Consider the following 18,957-nt stretch of genomic DNA (forward strand, 5'->3'; position numbering starts at 1 on the left):
ATCCGAGGCGGACACTCTAACCACTAGGCCACCGGAGCGGTCTGAACTTGAAGGCAATAAGATTATCTGTGGCTACGGCGGAACGTACGAGCAATTCCTTATTATTGTTGCAGGTATGGTTGTTAATGGAATGTATGTCAACACCACGTAAATATTTTACTGTTTTTGTTTTATAAATTTGCATGGCAAAAAGAATGCTTTAAAAAGTATATAGTACAGTTACCCAAAGGCTCACCCAAGCGAAACAAAATAAATCCTTTCAATGACAAGACACTTAAAGACATTAATTATAATGATGCCACTTTTTTGTGCGTGTGTGTGTGTTTAATAGCATGTCGACTATTAATCCACAAATTAATTTAACCCGTATGTTATGGACTTCTAAATGTCCTTGGGAATTAATGATTGATTCCATTTGGAGTCAAGGGATGTAGTCTGTTGAGAAAGCTAGTGGACAACAAGAGTTTACTATATTCAACGGTTGAAGTGAACACGAGTGGACGATTTAATTGAACACGAGTGTACAATGCTAAGATATTTGAGTGAACATAAGTGACAGATTTGGGTGAGCAAGAGTGCATTATGCAAACAGTTTGAGTGAACACTAATGATCGATTTGGATGAACACGACTGAAGTATGCAAAACGATTAGAGTGAACACTAGTGAACGATTTCGGTGATCACTAGTGTAATATGCTAAATGATTTGAGTGAACGCTGGTGAACCAGTTGGGTGAGCACGAGTGTACTAAGCAAAACGGTTTAAGTGAGCACTAGTGAAAGAATAAGCCTGAAGGCGAACTCCTAAGGTTTAATGTCTTCTTGTCCGGTGTCGTGGTAAAACCCCAAAAATTTCAAGATTCTAAATATCAGGTATCGCCATATCCAGCAACATGTAGCTGTGCTGTAAGCTTAAACTCCTAGCAGCCATGAGTATTTTTCTTTTTGGTTAAGTTTTCTTGAACTTGTTACAAGCTTAAACTGTCGACATTTTCTTCTCTTAAAATTGGTATCATTGCTAGACAAAACTTTTCGACCCATGGAGTACAAATTTCCGGAGAAAGTTTAATTATCCTCTGAGATAGAATTACTTCATTTTATTTGGTGGGAAGCTTTGAAAGGTCTTCGGTGTTTTGTTTTAACGCTTTAAATATTAGAGATAATATATTGTTTAGCGTTTTGTTCTCCAGCTCTAAAAAATGTCAAAAACACTTTATTTAACTCTTTTCTAAGAATATCAAGTCATATTTCAAAAATTTATTGGTAAATGAATTTTCTATAAATACGATGACAATAAGAAGTAACACTGTCAAGATTAAAAGTAGTTTTGTGTTAGTTTAAAATGTATGTACTTTTCTGTATATATGTACACTTGTGTTTTCATACATGTATGTATATATTAAATTTTAAACAGCATGGCAAAATAACAATGGCTACACGGTGCCAGGTCCAACCCGTTTAAGTTTTTACACTAATTTAATATTTGTGCATTCATTTCATTTTCTTAAAATAATTATAAGATTACAGCTTGCAATGGACCAGTGAAGCAAAATTGATTCTTAAGTCAATTATTATGTTTCGCGCAAATGTTTTTAAATTGCTGTGTGCACGGTGAAATTAAAAGTCCCCCCCCCCTCCCCGGACAAACCTCAGGGTTTTGCTCTAATTTATATAATTCCTACTACATCATTATAACTGTATACTTCCTCCTTTTGATATTACGTCAATACAATCTCATGCATAATTATATGTTAGTGATGACAGTGAGATTTGTCTTTTGGGCTTTCGGATTTAGAAATAATGAGGGGTTAGATCGGTGTCAGCTACAAATGCTTTGTCTTTTAAAGAGAATCCATTACTAGTTTCCCAAACTTGTTAGGTATTTGTTTTAAAAATGTGTTGTTAAGATAATATTAAAAAGATACTTTAATAATAATAATAATAATAATAATAATAATAATAATAATTATTATTATTATTATTATTATTATTATTATTATTGAGTTCTTAATTCAAAGTAGAGATTTAAAATCTTTACAAATGGGAAACGATGCATATATTCTAATTATGCGTAACAATTGCGAATTTACAATTTGACATCAAACTTAGTTATGTTTCCATGGAAAGAATGGATAATAAATTCATTCAGATATTTTTGTTTCAGAATATGACAGGATTTTTGATAGCTTAGACACATATGTACATGTACATGCTCATTGATAGCTTAGACACATATATGTATGCTCATTGATAGCTTAGACACATATGTACATGCTCATTGATAGCTTAGACACATATATGTATGCTCATTGATACCTTAGACACATATGTACATGCTCATTAATAGCTTAGACACATATGTACATGCTCATTGATACCTTAGACACATATGTACATGCTCATTGATAGCTTAGACACATATGTACATGTACATGCTCATTGATAGCTTAGACACATATATGTATGCTCATTGATAGCTTAGACATATATGTATGCTCATTGATAGCTTAGACATATGTACATGCTCATTAATAGCTTAGACACATATATGTATGCTCATTGATAACTTAGACACATATGTACATGCTCATTGATAGCTTAGACAAATATGTACATGCTCATTGATAGCTTAGACACATGTACGTGCTGATTGATAGCTTAGACACATATGTACATGCTCACTGATAGCTTAGACACATATATATGTGGCAGAAACAAGGCTTTACCTACACCTTGTCTCATATAACTATTTGAGAGCATGCCGAAGTCACGTGTCGAATAAGAAATATGTACAACCGTAAAGCGAATTTTCTTAAACATACAGTGAAGTAAGTTTGTATTCAATCTGAATCGAACGTCACCCGGACTTTGTCGCAATGAAACGCTTCGGATGAATAAAAATATTTGGCAGGGTGTAACATTAACAAACATTAGTTGCAGGCAAGCATAGTGAAATTAATGTCTTTATTTTCCGACAACAATTCATTATAACGTTTGAGATTTTCGCCGTGTGGCTATATGACTTAGTGTATAATCATGAGGGGAAAAATAATATTGGGTGTCGCGTACCAGTCTGATCTATCAAACTCCTTGGAAAGTTGACAGTATTTAATTAGCTGTGCAAACTATTGCTTTACTGAACTTGTCTGCTAACAATCATCAAGAGATTTTGAACAGCTTCAATCAAAGGCTTTTTATTCTCTGAAGAAACGCCAGGACGTGTTAACATGTGCTTGTTAGTGTCAACACGATTATTGAGAGCGGTAACATACAGATATTGTGTACTGACAAGCACACTTATTTCAAAGTTGAACTGCCCTCTGATTAAATACTTTTCTACACTAACTGAGGGACACGGTGTGTGTTGTTAAATGTGATTTTTAAGCATTTAATTCATACGTGTTTTAAATATTTTTCACGGTTGTTCTTTACGGAAGTTTTAGCAAATACCACGATTTTTATCCGACAGTGATTTTTAATTCTGGCAGATTCATTCATAGAGGGCATGTATAATTCTGCCAGGTTCATCGAGGGTATGTTTAACACGGAATTAATTTGGCTTTTGGTCAGCAGTTAAAGAATGTAATATATCTCTATAAGTGTATAGATAAACTTTTATACACACGTGTATGCATGAAAGCTCAGTAAGTTATCATACAATATGAATGTCGGCATCCTGTCGTTTGTCGCATACTATCATAGTCTGTTACTCGAGTAGTTCATCACAATTTTAAATCTTAGTACTTGGTGCTGCAGTTTAATTGGTTGTAGTTATGAATGAATTAGCAATGCATTACAATTAGGCGAAGTCACTTGCATGAAGGAAAAAGCAAACAAAAACAAAAAATATCACGAACAAACAGCTTTACAAAAATGGCAATAACAGTTCGATCAAAGGTTACCTGCTTGCTGTTTCATTCAGTACCGAAATAATGTAAAGTTCTCTTAGTTTGTAAACTTTTTTATTATCGTTTTACTTATTAGTTTACATGGAACAATGCACTCCTGACATATGATGACCGGGATTAATATAATAGAGGAAAAATGGAAACTCGAACCAAGGCGCAGTTAACTTCCCAACAAAAGTGAGTGATTGATTCATTTTAATAGTGCATGACTTTTTAAAGCTATCAGGATTGGTACTTTCGTACGTTTCTCTTGTTGAAGATATTGTTTTAATACAAAAGACTCGTCAATGTTAGGACAGCAGATGTCTTCCGGTAATGTCATTCGGCATGTTTACTCGCAGCGAACCAAAATAATAGGTCATCATTAACGAGGAACCTTGAACGGAGAAATTTCAAGTGCCAAGACTGCAATTTACGATCTCTTAAACATAGTCAATAGTGTGTTTATTGGTCTGCAGTAATCATTCCCCGTCATGTCTAGCAGAGTGTAAGTTGGTCTACGATAGTGATGAAGCATGTCTAGCAGCGTATTCAGTGGACTATGATAATGATCAAACATGTCTAGCAGCATATGTAATGGCCTACAATAATGATCAAACATGTCTAGCAGTGTATTCAATGGCTTATGATAATGATCAAACCTGTCTAGCAGTGTATTCAATGGCCTATGATATTGATAAAACATGTCTAACAGTGTTCTCAATGATCTACTATATTGGTCTAAAATGTATTGCAGTGTTTAGAATGGCCTACGATAATCATCAAACATGTCTATCAGTGTTCTCAATTATCTACTATATTGGTCTAAAATGTCTTACAGTGTTTAGAATGGTTTAAGATGATCATCAAACATGTCTGGCAGTATATCCAATGGCCTACAATATTGATCAAACCTGTCAAGCAGAGTATTCAATGGTCTACGATATTTGTCAATCATCTAGTAGTGTATGCAATGGCTTATGATAATGATCAAACATGTCTAGCAGTGTATTAAATGGCTTACGATATTTATCAATCACGTACAGTAGAGTATTTACCCGTTTGAGATATTCATTGCACAGACATTGTATATTGGCCGATCTTACTGCAATTTACGATATCTTAAACAAATACAGTAGTTCATTTAATGGTCAGACATTTTGCTTAACATGTACAGCAATGTATTTAGTAGTCTTTGGTAACGAGTCGTTAATAATCTGTGTACATATTGGTATGAGATACAGCTTTAACACGTACGGAAGTGTATTTACCAGTATGTTGTAATGATTCTTCAAACAAGTACTTTATTGTATTTGCTGGTCTGAGATGTTGCTTAAAATGTACAGTAGTGGTGTATTCACAAGTCTGTAGTATTGATCCCTCAAATATGTACAGAAATCCATTTAGTTTTCTGCAATATTGATTCCTCGGATATAAACCGTTCTAACTGGTCTGCATATTGATTCCTCGTACATGTAACGCAATGTGTATAGGGATCAGCGATATTGATTCTCAGACATGTACAGTAGTAGTAACAATAATAATAATGGGGACTTAGTATAGCGCCTAATCTTTAGAAGCTATAAGCGCTTTACAACATTAGACAACACCTATAAGATAAAAAAAACATATAATGATATGATTACAAAAACAAACACCATGCAATTAGAAAACATTAAAAAAAACATGCTGAGAATATTTAAGGTAGGAAACATTATAAGGTCTTTAAGTTTTTTCTTGCTGTCGAAATAAGTGAGTTTTGAGAGCCCTCTTGAATGTGATCACTGTGTCTTTGTGTCGAAGTTCAGTGGGCAACTCATTCCACGTTGCTGGGCCCTGGTATGCAAAAGAACGCTGTCCATATGACTTTGTTGTCATACTTGGAATAATGAGTATACGATTGTCAGAAGAGTATCTTGCTGGTGTGTACACATGGGTGAGGTCGGATAGGTATGTTGGACGAGAGTCCGACAGGGAAACGTAGCACAGAGAACAAATTTTGTGTTTGATTCTGGATAGAATGGATAGCCAGTGTAGGGTACAGAGCAGCTGGGAAGTGTGCTCTGATCGTGGTACTCTAAGTATGATCCGAGCAGCTGTGTTTTGAACTTTTTGAAGTTTCTGGAGCAGATATTGAGATGAACCAGACATAACTGAGTTGCAATAGTCCAGTCTTGAAAGTACTAATGAACACACAAGTGTTTTAGTGGCATCAACTGAAAGATATTTGCGAAGTGAGCTGATGAGTCTCAGCTCAAGATATGCAGCCTTGCATATGTTCATGGCATGTTGGTGCAATGTGAGAGTACTGTTCAGAGTAACACCTAGGTTTCGTACTGATTGTGTGATTTTAATGTTGGTGTTGCTGATATTTATTGTTTTGAGGTTAAGGATGTGAATGAGAAAGTCTTTGTGTTGTGATCAGTATAGACATGTACAGTAGTGTATTTACTGGTGTGTGTTATTGATTCCTCAAACATATAGAGTATTTACTGATCTTACTGGAATACACGATGTCCTAATATCAAAAATAGTATATTCACTGGTCTGCGAAACTGATTAAATAGGTATAGTATGGTATTTACCGGCCTGCGGTATTGATTCCTCAAACATACGTAGTAGTGAATTTATTGGTCTTACTGGAATTTACAGTATCTTAAAAATGCATAATAGTGTATTTACTGATCTGCATTATTTAGTGATTAAACAGTAGTGTATTTACTGGTCTGCGTTATTGATTGATTAAACATGCACATTAGTGTATTTACTGGTCTGTGTTATTGATTGATTAAACATGTACAGTAGTGTATTTACTGGTCTGCGTTATTGATTGATTAAACATGTACAGTAGTGTATTTACTGGTCTGCGTTATGTTTTGATTAAACATACACAGTAGTGTATTTACTGGTCTGCGTTACTGACTGATTAAACATACACAGTAGTGTATTTACCGGTCTGCGTTATGTTTTGATTAAACATACACAGTAGTGTATTTATTCGTCTTAATATAATTTACAGTATCTTAAATATGCACAGTAGTGTATTTACTGGTCTGCGTTATTGATTGATTAAACATGCACAGTAGTGTATTTACTGGTCTGCGTTACTAATTGATTAAACATGCACATTAGTGTATTTACTGGTCTGCGTTATGTTTTGATTAAACATACTCAGTAGTGTATTTATTCGTCTTAATGGAATTTACAATATCTTAAACATACACAGTAGTGTATTTACTGGTATGTGCTATTTTTTGACTAAACATACACAGTAGTGTATTTCCTGGTCTGCGTTATTGATTTATTAAACATACACAGTAGTGTATTTACCGGTCTGCTTATGTTTTGATTAAACATACACAGTAGTGTATTTATTCGTCTTAATGAAATTTGCAGTATCTTAAACATGCACAGTAGTGTATTTACTGGTATATGCTATTTTTTGACTAAACATACACAGTAGTGTATTTACTGGTCTGCGTTATTGATTTATTAAACATATACAGTAGTGTATTTACCGGTCTGCGTTATGTTTTGATTAAACATACACAGTAGTGTATTTATTCGTCTTAATGAAATTTGCAGTATCTTAAATATGCACAGTAGTGTATTTACTGGTATATGCTATTTTTTGACTAAACATACACAGTAGTGTATTTACTGGTCTGCGTTATTGATTTATTAAACATGTACATTAGTGTATTTACTTGTCTGCGTTATTGATTTATTAAACATGCACAGTAGTGTATTTACCGGTCTGCGTTATGTTTTGATTACACATACATACTAGTGTATTTATTCGTCTTAATGGAATTTACAGTATCTTAAATATGCACGGTAGTGTATTTACTAGTCTGCGTTATATATTGATTAAACATTCTAGTCTTAATAGAATTTAGTGTATAATAAATCTGTACAGTAGTGTATTTTCTGGTCTGTCGTATTGCTTGAGTAAACATGCACAGTAGTGTATTTATTAGTTTTACTGAAACGTACAGTATCTTAAATATGTACAGTAGTGTATCTAATGATCTGCGGCATTGATTCCTCAAGCATGTACAGTGATCTAATAATTCGACTGCTACATTAATTACTCAAACACGTACAGTAGTGTAATTGCAGATCTAGGGTACATACTCTTCCAACATGTACAGTATTGTAATTGCAAATCTGGCGTACATATTTCTTAAACATGTATAGTATTGCCGATCTGGGGTACAACTTATTCAAATATTAACAGCAGTGTAGTTGCAGATCTGTGGTACATATTCCTCAAACACGTGCAGTAGTGTAATTACAGATCAAGGAGACATATTCTTCAAACCTCGACATTAGTGTAATTGCAGGTCCGGGGCACAGATTCCTCAGACATGTACATTTGTGTACTTGCAGATCTTATGTACAGATTTCTCAGATATATACAGTAATATATTTACTGATGTGCGGTAGTAATTCCTCAAACATGTACATTATCGTATTTGATAGTCTGCGGTATTGACTCCTAAGCATAATCACCATTTTAGCCAGAAAAATCAAATGATGGGGCGGGGTATGTGGGCAAGAGCATACGATATTTTACTAGACTTATTTAAAGAATGGAGAATACGTCGTCAGATACCACTAAGTGTCTGATGCCCTTGAAATCAATACAACAGAGAAAACCACCATGTTATATATTACGTAAAACAACTATTATTTTCACCTTTTCATTTTTATAGACGACCGCTCAAATGCTTAGAGTGACGGCCTTGGATGCGCGAGTTCGTGGGTTCGAACCCCGGCCAAGTCATACTAAAGATTTATAAAAATTGTGCTAACAGCTACCTCGCTTGGCGCTCAGCATTAAGAGGTTAGTTGTAGCACTGGTCGATCTGGTGTCAGGATAATGTGACTAGGTGGGACATAGTGTTACATGTCTGCGGCATGATGCCCCAGTGCAAGACATCACCATAAACTGCCATACTGCAGAAATCGAAGCGAAACATTGTTAAAGCAGCCTTAAAAATCAAATACAAACATCAAAAACAATGGCCCATACTGTCACGTTATATATTATGTCAAACAACTATTAATCTGACTATATTCATTTTTATATACACCGATAATAATGGTCGAGTAGTTATTTCTATTTTTACATACTGTTTATTTCGGTATTACAATGAATTATCAATCTCAAGCTGAACACTATGATAAATATTAAAAACTGAAAATATATTGGAATGGTAATTTCATAGAAGTCAACTTTGAAGATATCATTGCATGCATCGTTTGGATAAATGATAACTTACTTACAATGGATTTTCCTGCTATAAACTAAAATATCCCGTTATATATCCAACTGTGTATATATATATATATATATATATATATATATATATATATATATATATATATATATATATATGTGTGTGTGTGTGTGTGTGTGTGTGTGTGTATATATATATATATATATATATATATATATATATATAGTACTTTTTTATTTTGTTGTAAAGTATTGTACACTTTTCAAGCATGTGTCATTTGCAATATGTTTAACTGGCACAATTTTGAGCTTTCTCGGTGTTGATTTTCAAAGATGATTTCTATTTACACCAAATGATGAGATTTCCGGTTCCGTCTTAAGTAGCGTGACATTATAATGGTAGATGTTCATCGAAATAGGTAGTATCAGGCAAGTTGTGTGTTTTTCGGTGGCAATATCTAAACTGGTTTTCAGTATATTGACGTTGTCGAGGAATATATTCATTGTAAATGATCATTTCAAGCCAATTGCTCCCTTTCATGCCTGTGTTTACCATAATTAAGGAACACTGTATTCAGTTTTGTAGCCGTTCTTTTCCCTCGCCTATATCGATCCGAATTCGAATACTCACTAATGATGGGGCTTTTTCTTCCGTCTTAAATATGGCATATATTTCACCGACATCATAACGATATGTTTTTAAAAGTGTTATTATCAAGAAGCGTTCCCAAATGTATTGTCGTTTTCAATGAAATTGTTAATCGTCAATGAACTTTTCAAGTAGGGTGTTCCGATTCAATGTCGTTAAAATTTAACTGTAATTGTGCACTTCTTACAACTTCTGCACTGTAATCTTTTAAGTACTTGTAGATTTTAGAAAATGGTAGTCTCTCTTTTGGGTCTGTTTTCCAACACCCTAACATCACGTGGTACACTGTAGAGGGGCACTCATCCGGCCTTTGAAGAAGGATTCCTTCATCCAGAAATCTAATTACCTGTAAGGTAAAAAGACGAAATTGGAAGGTATATTGCCAACAAAACATATTTTGCCTTCTTTTTCCTGGCCGCACGTATGTTGAACGCTTAACTATTCTAATACGAAATAAGCAAAGCCTGGGATAAGCAAGCACATCGTTAGTCATTTATTTTCTGACTGACATATGCTAAGACGGACAGGATGCTTTTCGATACAGTGAAACATTACATGATAACAAATACAACACTGTTGGACAATCTCATAAACGTTTGCACTGATGCTCCTGGGCAAACGTTGCTTGTGGCGAACAAGTTTATTTGCTTTGCGTGGAGAATGTATTCAGTCGATAAAGATAGAAAATACATTTTTTGACTAAGTAATTTGTATTAGGAAAAAATGCATCTCTGCCTTGATTGTATGTTTCTGAATTGTGCATTCTATTATATAGCAATACATGAAATCAAATAGAGAAAACCGGTAACAAGGTGTAGCATCTTAGCACCAAGACATGCATTAGCATAACATCTAGCATAACATGCAATGCAGATCGAGCTGCTCAGTCGGTTAATTCTCCCACGATCTGTGAATCCTTTAAAAAGTTCAACCTGCAAAAATCCATCCGTTGTCGGGTAAACACAAACGAAAACCTTGCTCAACTAATTACCATTATCTTCAAACTTTAGAAAACCTTGCTCAACTAATTACCATTATCTTCAAACTTTAAAGTGTTTTCAAAAGGTTTCTGAGATGCGAAAATAAGGTACTTCAGAAGCCTTTATTCAAATATTCTTTTCACATTATTTCCATGAGTTCAAAGCGCCCTGTTTCGCCAGGTAAACAACACAGCTGAATAGTATGCCGTAAAATACTAACACAAAGCAAAACAACAAATCACTGAACGTTAGATGTAGTTATGTTTGCACTATTGGTATTTATATTTAAGTAACAAGCAAAATTGTGGAAAAGATTCAGCAGACCAGAGAGAAGAGTACTGCAAATATAAATCATACAGTCTGCGTGCTTCTTTCCAAACACTCAGACGATCACAGAGATAAACTGTGCATAGCGCAATGAACACTGCCAGGAAACGATGCTTATCTCAGTCATCGCTAATTTTTCAAGTGATTGTTCTATGGGAATATGTTCAAAATATTTTCTTCCTATGAAAAGAATTTTTCTTGAATTTTTAATTTTTTTGGAATCCCTTGGAGAGAAAGACATGCTTTGCTATTACATGATAAGATACCTCAAACTTAATCTTACCTCTTCGTTAGAATGTCCGTAGTAAGGTTGCCTTCCATAGCTGTGTATTTCCCAAAGAACGACTCCGAATGCCCAGATATCAGACTCCGTGGTAAACCTTCCCCACTTCACACTCTCAGGAGACATCCAGCGCACAGGTAGCATTCGAGAACCTCCGATCTAAGAGGAAAACAGAAACGAAATGCTGCAATTTAAAATCAATAGGATAAAAGACAAAGCAAAAAGGAAGGTAGTATTGTAAATGTCTACTTCACCCTCAGCATAATACATCATCATGTACATCGCATACAAATACACATTTTTGATGATTTATCATTCTGGCTTTTCATGTATCTATTTTGGTTAATTGTCTTCGACTGTCTATGTCTGCACTGCACTATCTTCCATGAGGTACTACCTTGTTTGGACATTATGGTCGCTAACGAATCCCTGATCGTTAGACTTAACTTGAGATAATTCTTCCATGAAAACAGTATGACCTTACCACTAGTCGATGCACTCATGTACGAGCATGAATAACATATCGCGCAAAGCCAATAAAATTGAAACCGACTGCGTTATTGTGATACCCTTTGCTGAGATGCATCTCGTACAATTTCGTAAATAGGTTGCCCATGTTATAACCACCTGTTATAAATAGGTTGCCCATGTAATAACCACCTGTTAAAACAGGTTGCCCGTGTTATAACCACCTGTTAGAAATAGGTTGCGATGTTACAAGCACCTGAAAAGAGTGGTTCGAGTTTGGGCTCCTCTTCTATGGTAAGTAAGAGGTGATCAAAGGTTAAATATATAAAATTGCATTTACAATAGAAGTTCTAATAAGTGAAACGTTTTACCAAACCTATGATGACATATTCGTTGTAAGAGAACATATATTATATTAACCAGATTTGGTCTACGTCCCTTGGTTCTCAGTTCGAAGATGGTGTTAGAGTCAGGATGGTCGGACATGTAAATTAAAATGCTGCTGAGATTAGCCTTGGAAATATGTAAAAATAATTGTCTTGTTTTGATTCGGGTCTCGGCTGCAGCTTTAAAACTGCCTATGCACGAAGGAACTAATGAAGTGAAGATAAACCGACACAGGTAGAACAATAAAGATAAAGAAAGAAAGCATTGCTGTGCAAATAATCAATGTCTCCAAGGTTCTTGTTTAAGAGGCGGAAAATGTTTAATATTGGTTATTGCCTTTGATGAAAAGCTGTATTATCAGGAAATTATTAAGAAGCAATATCTCGATTTTTAATACTTCTGAAGAGCTTTACTTCTTATCAAATACAAGAGGACGCCACGAAATATACTGTTGCCATGACAAACATGACAGCTGGATGAGTTTTTACCACTCGAAGGCAAGAGCTATCGACTAGCGACATGATGTAGGCACAATACAAATAGGTCGACAACGTCAAACCATTTGAAGTGCCAATTGACTTTCTATTCATTGTTGAACGAGGAAGGTACAGTGACGATGAATCTATCGGAAACAAAATTAAATTCTGTATTGATGCTTGATTAAATGTTCTACAGTAATCAAAAGGTCACATCGAATGACTATAGCACGTCAAATAAATAACAGGAAATAATCACACGCCTGATTCATTTTATGTCTGTATATTAACGTCCAAGCTTGGCCGTACACGTGAAAACAGAAAATGTGACAGAATATGATGAAAAATAATAAAAACAGGAATATATACTATAGAAAAATAGAAATAGAAATTAAGAAACAGAAGCTTTACCCATAGAACGCTGAAGAAAAAAAGAACACAGCAGAAGTAATTTATTTTAATAATTGTCTAAGTTTCAAGCAGGCGTATTGGTATATGTAAGATATAAAAAAGTAGCTATTATAATTAATTTAAAAAATGTTATTAGTCGTTACTAAGGAACATACTAACTGTTCTTATTAAGCTCTGAAGTAAGTGTCTGGGTCAAACAAGAAATTGTCTGCTCCATGCGATCCTCGCCGCATAACTTGTTAGAATAATGCGTTCTCAGTAAATCAGAGCTATCTGAGCCTATGACTGCATACAACCGACTCGTGCCGACGTTAAAATAACCCAAATAATCTGCGTAATTTGTGTATGTTAACCGTAGATGCTTGAACACCGACAGACGTGAATATAATGTCTTTTGATTTTGGCTAAAATCAATGGAGACGGTACAGGAGGCAACTCTAAATGTAGTTCATTTGTTTATAACAAGTTTCAGAAACATATAAAAAGTGTATAAGAGCTCAATCACAGTAACCTGTGTAATGGAGTTCAGCGAAATCTAGTTAAATATAAGTCGATAACAGTTTCGCTAACAATTATACAAGTAAGTCACAGCCATCTTTTTGAAAGTTTCATTTGGTTCTCAGGATGTCCACATCAACGTTAATCTCTGTCTAACAGAGATCATATATTAACCTTACAAAATGTATATATTGCACTTTACTCACGATGTGTAGCTAAATCCGTTTTTCCATGTAACGCGGGTCTAAATTCATGACCCAGAAAAGAATACAACACACCTTTTTATTGGAAATTGAATAAAATACATTTTCTCGAGGTAAGGGTAATTTAAAGCGATGGTTTCTTAATTTTCGGATCCGTGTTATTTCCATAACTGAGAAAAAAAAAGAACTATATAAAATCTTTTATTGTTTAATCACATTATCATAGCCTAACAACAGGTAACAACAACTTATTTTTGACTTAAATGAACAAAGTTATTATATACACATTCAATGATTAAAATTATCAACTGCACAGGTAACGATGATATTTACAAGACAATCTAAATTATGGTTGCTCAAAGATTCAGACTGTATCTGGGGAATGTTTAGATTAGTTTGAAATAGTATCTTACACAATTATAAATGTTTCTACAGAAAATTGTGAAACGAATTTCAATATATGTTATGCCACCAGCTGCATTCAGCATGTGTCATGTTATTATATTTCAACAGGCTTCGTACCTTTCATTTCAAATGAACACGAGGCAAAGGTTATATTTATTGTGTATCGTTAAGGACTTTGAATAACCTAGTAATGTTGCTGCGTGACAGTGCTAAGTGTTACAAAAGAATGGAGATAAATATTGCTTAGACACGATGTCCCTACGCTTGGTGGAACGTTTTGCGATCAATTTGGATCGCTCACGCTTTCAATAAATATTAATGAACGTAATTATTTATTGCTTCGGCATATTCTTTATTAGATAAGCGAATTTAATTTTGGTCATGTTGCAAGCAACACCTTATATACAACGAAAGTTTCTATCAGATACTTAAGTCTATACTCACTCTGTAATAGTCACAGGTGTATATATCCCTCGCCATACCAAAGTCAGATATTTTCACTGCCAACCCCTCACCCACTAGGCAATTTCGTGTAGCCAGATCACGGTGTACAAAATGTTGTGAAGTCAGGTAGGTCATGCCATTTGCTATCTGGGTGGCAATATCGATCAAATTGGACTGAAAACGAAGAAAAAAAACATCATTATTTTGACAATGAACTGCGAAAAAGGAAACCCGACATAAGGTAAAAAAAAATGTTAGTAGACAAAACAGAATTAAGATAAATTGGGAGACAGCGACGGAAGATATTGTGAGTGTATATAGTAGATGAAATATAAGAGTACAAGATGTAAACATTATGTTAAATAGATTTGAAATAACGAATAAATTTAACGCATTTAAAAATCCTTAAACGTCATTACAATTTCTTGTATAAAGAAATATTCCGTAAAAATTCCAGTGTTGTTCCCGGTGATACGTCATGGTACAGTTTCTTCAAACAGTTCACATCAAAATACTTCTCGATAATCGATAAACTTGACCAGAATATGCTCCACCGTCAGTGGACTCCAGTAGTGTATATGTTCCGATCAAGATTCACCCTTCAGTAGGAATGTATGATGCATGTATGTGTACCCGATGAAAGATCGGAACAATACCATCGTATCTCTCCTTCGTGTTCTGTATAAGGAATACCACTCACCTGTAGCGAATGTGAAATTCTGAAGAACAGGACAAAAAAGAATAATAACAACAGTATGTACTAAAGGATATACTGCGTTAATTAAAATAAATGTAAATACAATGAATATATTAATTAGACAATTACCCCAAAGGACGTGTTTGAACAACTAAGTGTGCTTACAATACAATAGAACTAAACGAAATGAGTCAAATATAACACATAATAAAATAGAATGTCTTAACGTAATCATATGATAAAGTAGATTCATACATGTAGAGAATATCTACCTTAGATAAGTCAACTAAAATTTAAAAAAGTAGAATATAACATAAAAGAACGAAATAACCCCCCCACCCCAAAAAAAAAGATAATAAATAAGACTAGTACAGGAACAGAACAAAAACGAAAGAAAAATAGTTTACTCTTCTTCGGCAAAACTCTGCTGTCGAGACAAAGCCGGTTAAAATATGTAATATAATGCTAGACCATAATCTCGTTATAAAAGTGGCTGTGATTCGTGTGAGTTCTCATTATACTAGGGCTGTTCCATCGTTGTCTCTGAGAATTTACAGTTAGGCATAGTATTTCGTCTTTTATTTTTTACATTTATGTTCTTTATGATTACTTTTCACGATACGCGCCCATTACAGGAATATGCAAGACGATAGGTTCCCATGTTCCACCTTCACAGGAATATGCAAGAGGATATTTTCCCCTTTTACAGGAATATGAAAGGCGATATGTTTACCCGTTACATGAATATGCAAGACGCTATGCTTACCCTTTACAAGAATATGCAAGACTGTATGTTTACTCTTTACATGAATATGCAAGACGACATGTTTACTCTTAACATAAATATGCAAAACATGTTTACGTTTTACTGGAATATGCAAGACGATGTATTTGGCCTTTACAGGAATATGCAAAACCACATGTTCTCCCTTTACGGGAATATGCAAAAGAGTATGTTTACTCTTTACAGGAATATGCTAGACGATATGTTTACTCTTTACATGAATATGCAGGACGACATATTTAACCTTTACTAGAATATGCAAGACGATATGTTCCCCTTTTACAGGAATATGAAAGGCAATAGGTTTACCCATTACATGAATATGCAACACGATATGTTTACCCTTTATAAGAATATGCAAGACTGTATGTTTAGTCTTTACATGAATATGCAAGACGACATGTTTACCCTTTATAAGAATATGCAAGACTGTATGTTTAGTCTTTACATGAATATGCAAGACGACATGTTTACTCTTAACAGAAATATGCAAGACATGTTTACTTTTTACTGGAATATGTAAGACGATGTGTTTGGCCTTTACAGGAATATGCAATACCACATGTTCTCCCTTTAAAGGAATATGCAAAAGATTATGTTTACTCTTTACAGGAATATGCAAGACGGTATGTTTACACTTTACATGAATATGCAAGACTGTATGTTCACTCTTTACAGGAATTTTCAAGACGACATGTTTACTCTTAACAGGAATATACAAGACATGTTTACTCTTTACAGGAATATGCAAGAGCACATTTTCTTCCATTACATGAATATGCAAGACAGTATGTTTACTCTTAACAGGAATATGCAAGACCAGATGTTCCCCCTTAAAGGAAATATGTAAGACCATATCTTCCCACTTAACAGGTATATGCAATAACATATGTTCTTCTTTAACAGATATATGAAAGACCATATGTTCCCCCCGTAACAGGTATATGCAAGACCATATGTTCTCCCTTGACAGATATACGAAAGACTATATGTTTCCCCTTGACAGATATACGAAAAACCATATGTTCCCCCTTGACAGGTATATGCAAGACCATATGTTCCCCATTAACAGTTATATGAAAGACCATATGTTCCTCCTTAACAGGAATATACAAGACGATATGATCACCTTCTACAAGAAGACGAAAAGTCTATATGTTTACCTTTGAAAAGAAGATTCAAGAATATATTTTCATCCGTAATAAGAAGACGAAAGTCAGTAGATATTTCTTATTTACAGATAATAAGGAAAGAACATATTATCTAAAAAATATGCTTTTACCTCAAACATGTATTGCAACAATATAACATAATAATTGTGTCTGTTATACTTCCTGTAATAGAAACATAAAGAGTTTCATTCAGAATAACGGCTGGGTGTGACCATGAACATATAAAGTAATCATTATGCTTGAAGCGTGTTTCCTATCTTCCTTTCATTGATGTAAATCTAGGAAAGTATACTAATACTTTATATAAATGGATATATATAAATGGTACACTTTGATTTAATGTCAAACACGTTGCTTGAGCGTGAATTTGAACAGGAATAGCTACTTTTTGTGTCCATGTAAGTAGTTAGTAATCCCAAAGTATTACAAGACACATACGCAAACACGCGCGCTCATGCACACCAGATGACAAATTGATAAATAAATAATAAATAAATAAATAAAAAAAATTTACAAAAATAAACGAAGCGAAATCTACCACAGAAAAATTAAGTGTGCTGACTCCATTAACCTCATATTCAAACAAAGCTTCTTTTTGCCTACATAGAAGTAAATGAACTAATTGGAGCGCGGTAGGTCTGTGATATGACAGTCTGTTGGCAGAAACGTCTGCTACATTTCCTAATAATTATTCCTACATTCTACTGCGCCAATTCCAGCACTGTCCGACGGCATCTTCGTGGCACGAAACGTTTGATTTAATCCTTTCAAAGAACGAGAAGGGTTTAATTAAAAAGGAGCACGAACAATTAATTAAATTCCACGAACAAGTAAACGACGTGTTTAACTGCTAATCAAATTCCACGCACATATGTTTTTGTATGGTAATAGTCGTATGCTACGCTATGTTCCCAACTACTGAAGTATTTTGACCGTAAGAATATGGTATAACTAGAAGCTATCACGTCATCGGTCTGTTTTATTTTTTGCTTGTTTTGGTTTTGTTTCTTTGATTTTTATTTTGTTTTCCTTCGTTTTTGAATTATTATAAAGAGCTATGTCTATACAACTGTAAATTAGTGTGTATACACACTTTTTACAATATGTGTTCATCACAAGTTTGTGTATTTCCAGATACTTTACTCGCAGTGGATCATTTGATTTCCTATACTACCCTCAAAATTAAGTATCTGACTTCCTATACTACCCTGGAAATGAAGTATCTGATTTCCTATATTTCCTATACTAGCCTCATAGTCAAATGCTCCAATTGGTTTATGTTTTTAATTACACATCAACACGACAAAGGTTATATCATGATGAGGCAATTGAAATAAAACAAGCTTGTTTGATACACACCAAGGTGGCAGAACCCATCTGGTTTGAGCAGACTAGTTAATCAAACATGCTCTTTGAGCAATCGTGCTTACAATAATGTTTACACCTGACACAGAATGGACAAGATGTGATCTGAAACACTTCCTGGTGATACGTCGCACAATTCAACATCGGGTTGCTTTTTCATTCACATTTTGGATTACATTAATAAGCCCAAACTGGCTTTTTTTTATCTTATTTTGTTTCATATGTGTGGATCTGTGGGCACTTTCGAAGTATCTGGCTGCCTCGGGGGAGGTTATAA

At 34.4% G+C, this 18,957-nt stretch overlaps 1 protein-coding gene across 2 annotated transcripts in view; it reads right to left on the bottom strand.

Annotated features, from left to right (window-relative positions):
- Positions 1–9,325: 9,325 nt before the first annotated feature.
- Positions 9,326–18,957, bottom strand: part of LOC149790465 (BDNF/NT-3 growth factors receptor-like) — a 135,945-nt gene continuing 126,313 nt past the window's right edge. For both annotated transcript variants that reach the window (XM_089972522.1, XM_089972523.1), the window contains exons 7-9: positions 14,663–14,836; positions 11,371–11,529; positions 9,326–10,126 (exon numbers count right to left, since the gene is read on the bottom strand). In XM_089972522.1, the coding sequence (XP_089828648.1) occupies positions 9,908–10,126; positions 11,371–11,529; positions 14,663–14,836 (552 nt within the window). In that variant the 3' untranslated portion in view covers positions 9,326–9,907. The remainder of the gene's footprint in view (positions 10,127–11,370; positions 11,530–14,662; positions 14,837–18,957) is intronic.

Source organism: Sinohyriopsis cumingii, chromosome 10, assembly GCF_028554795.1.
Source record: "Sinohyriopsis cumingii isolate HCF-2022 chromosome 10, ASM2855479v2, whole genome shotgun sequence".
Lineage (NCBI taxonomy): Eukaryota > Metazoa > Mollusca > Bivalvia > Unionida > Unionidae > Sinohyriopsis > Sinohyriopsis cumingii.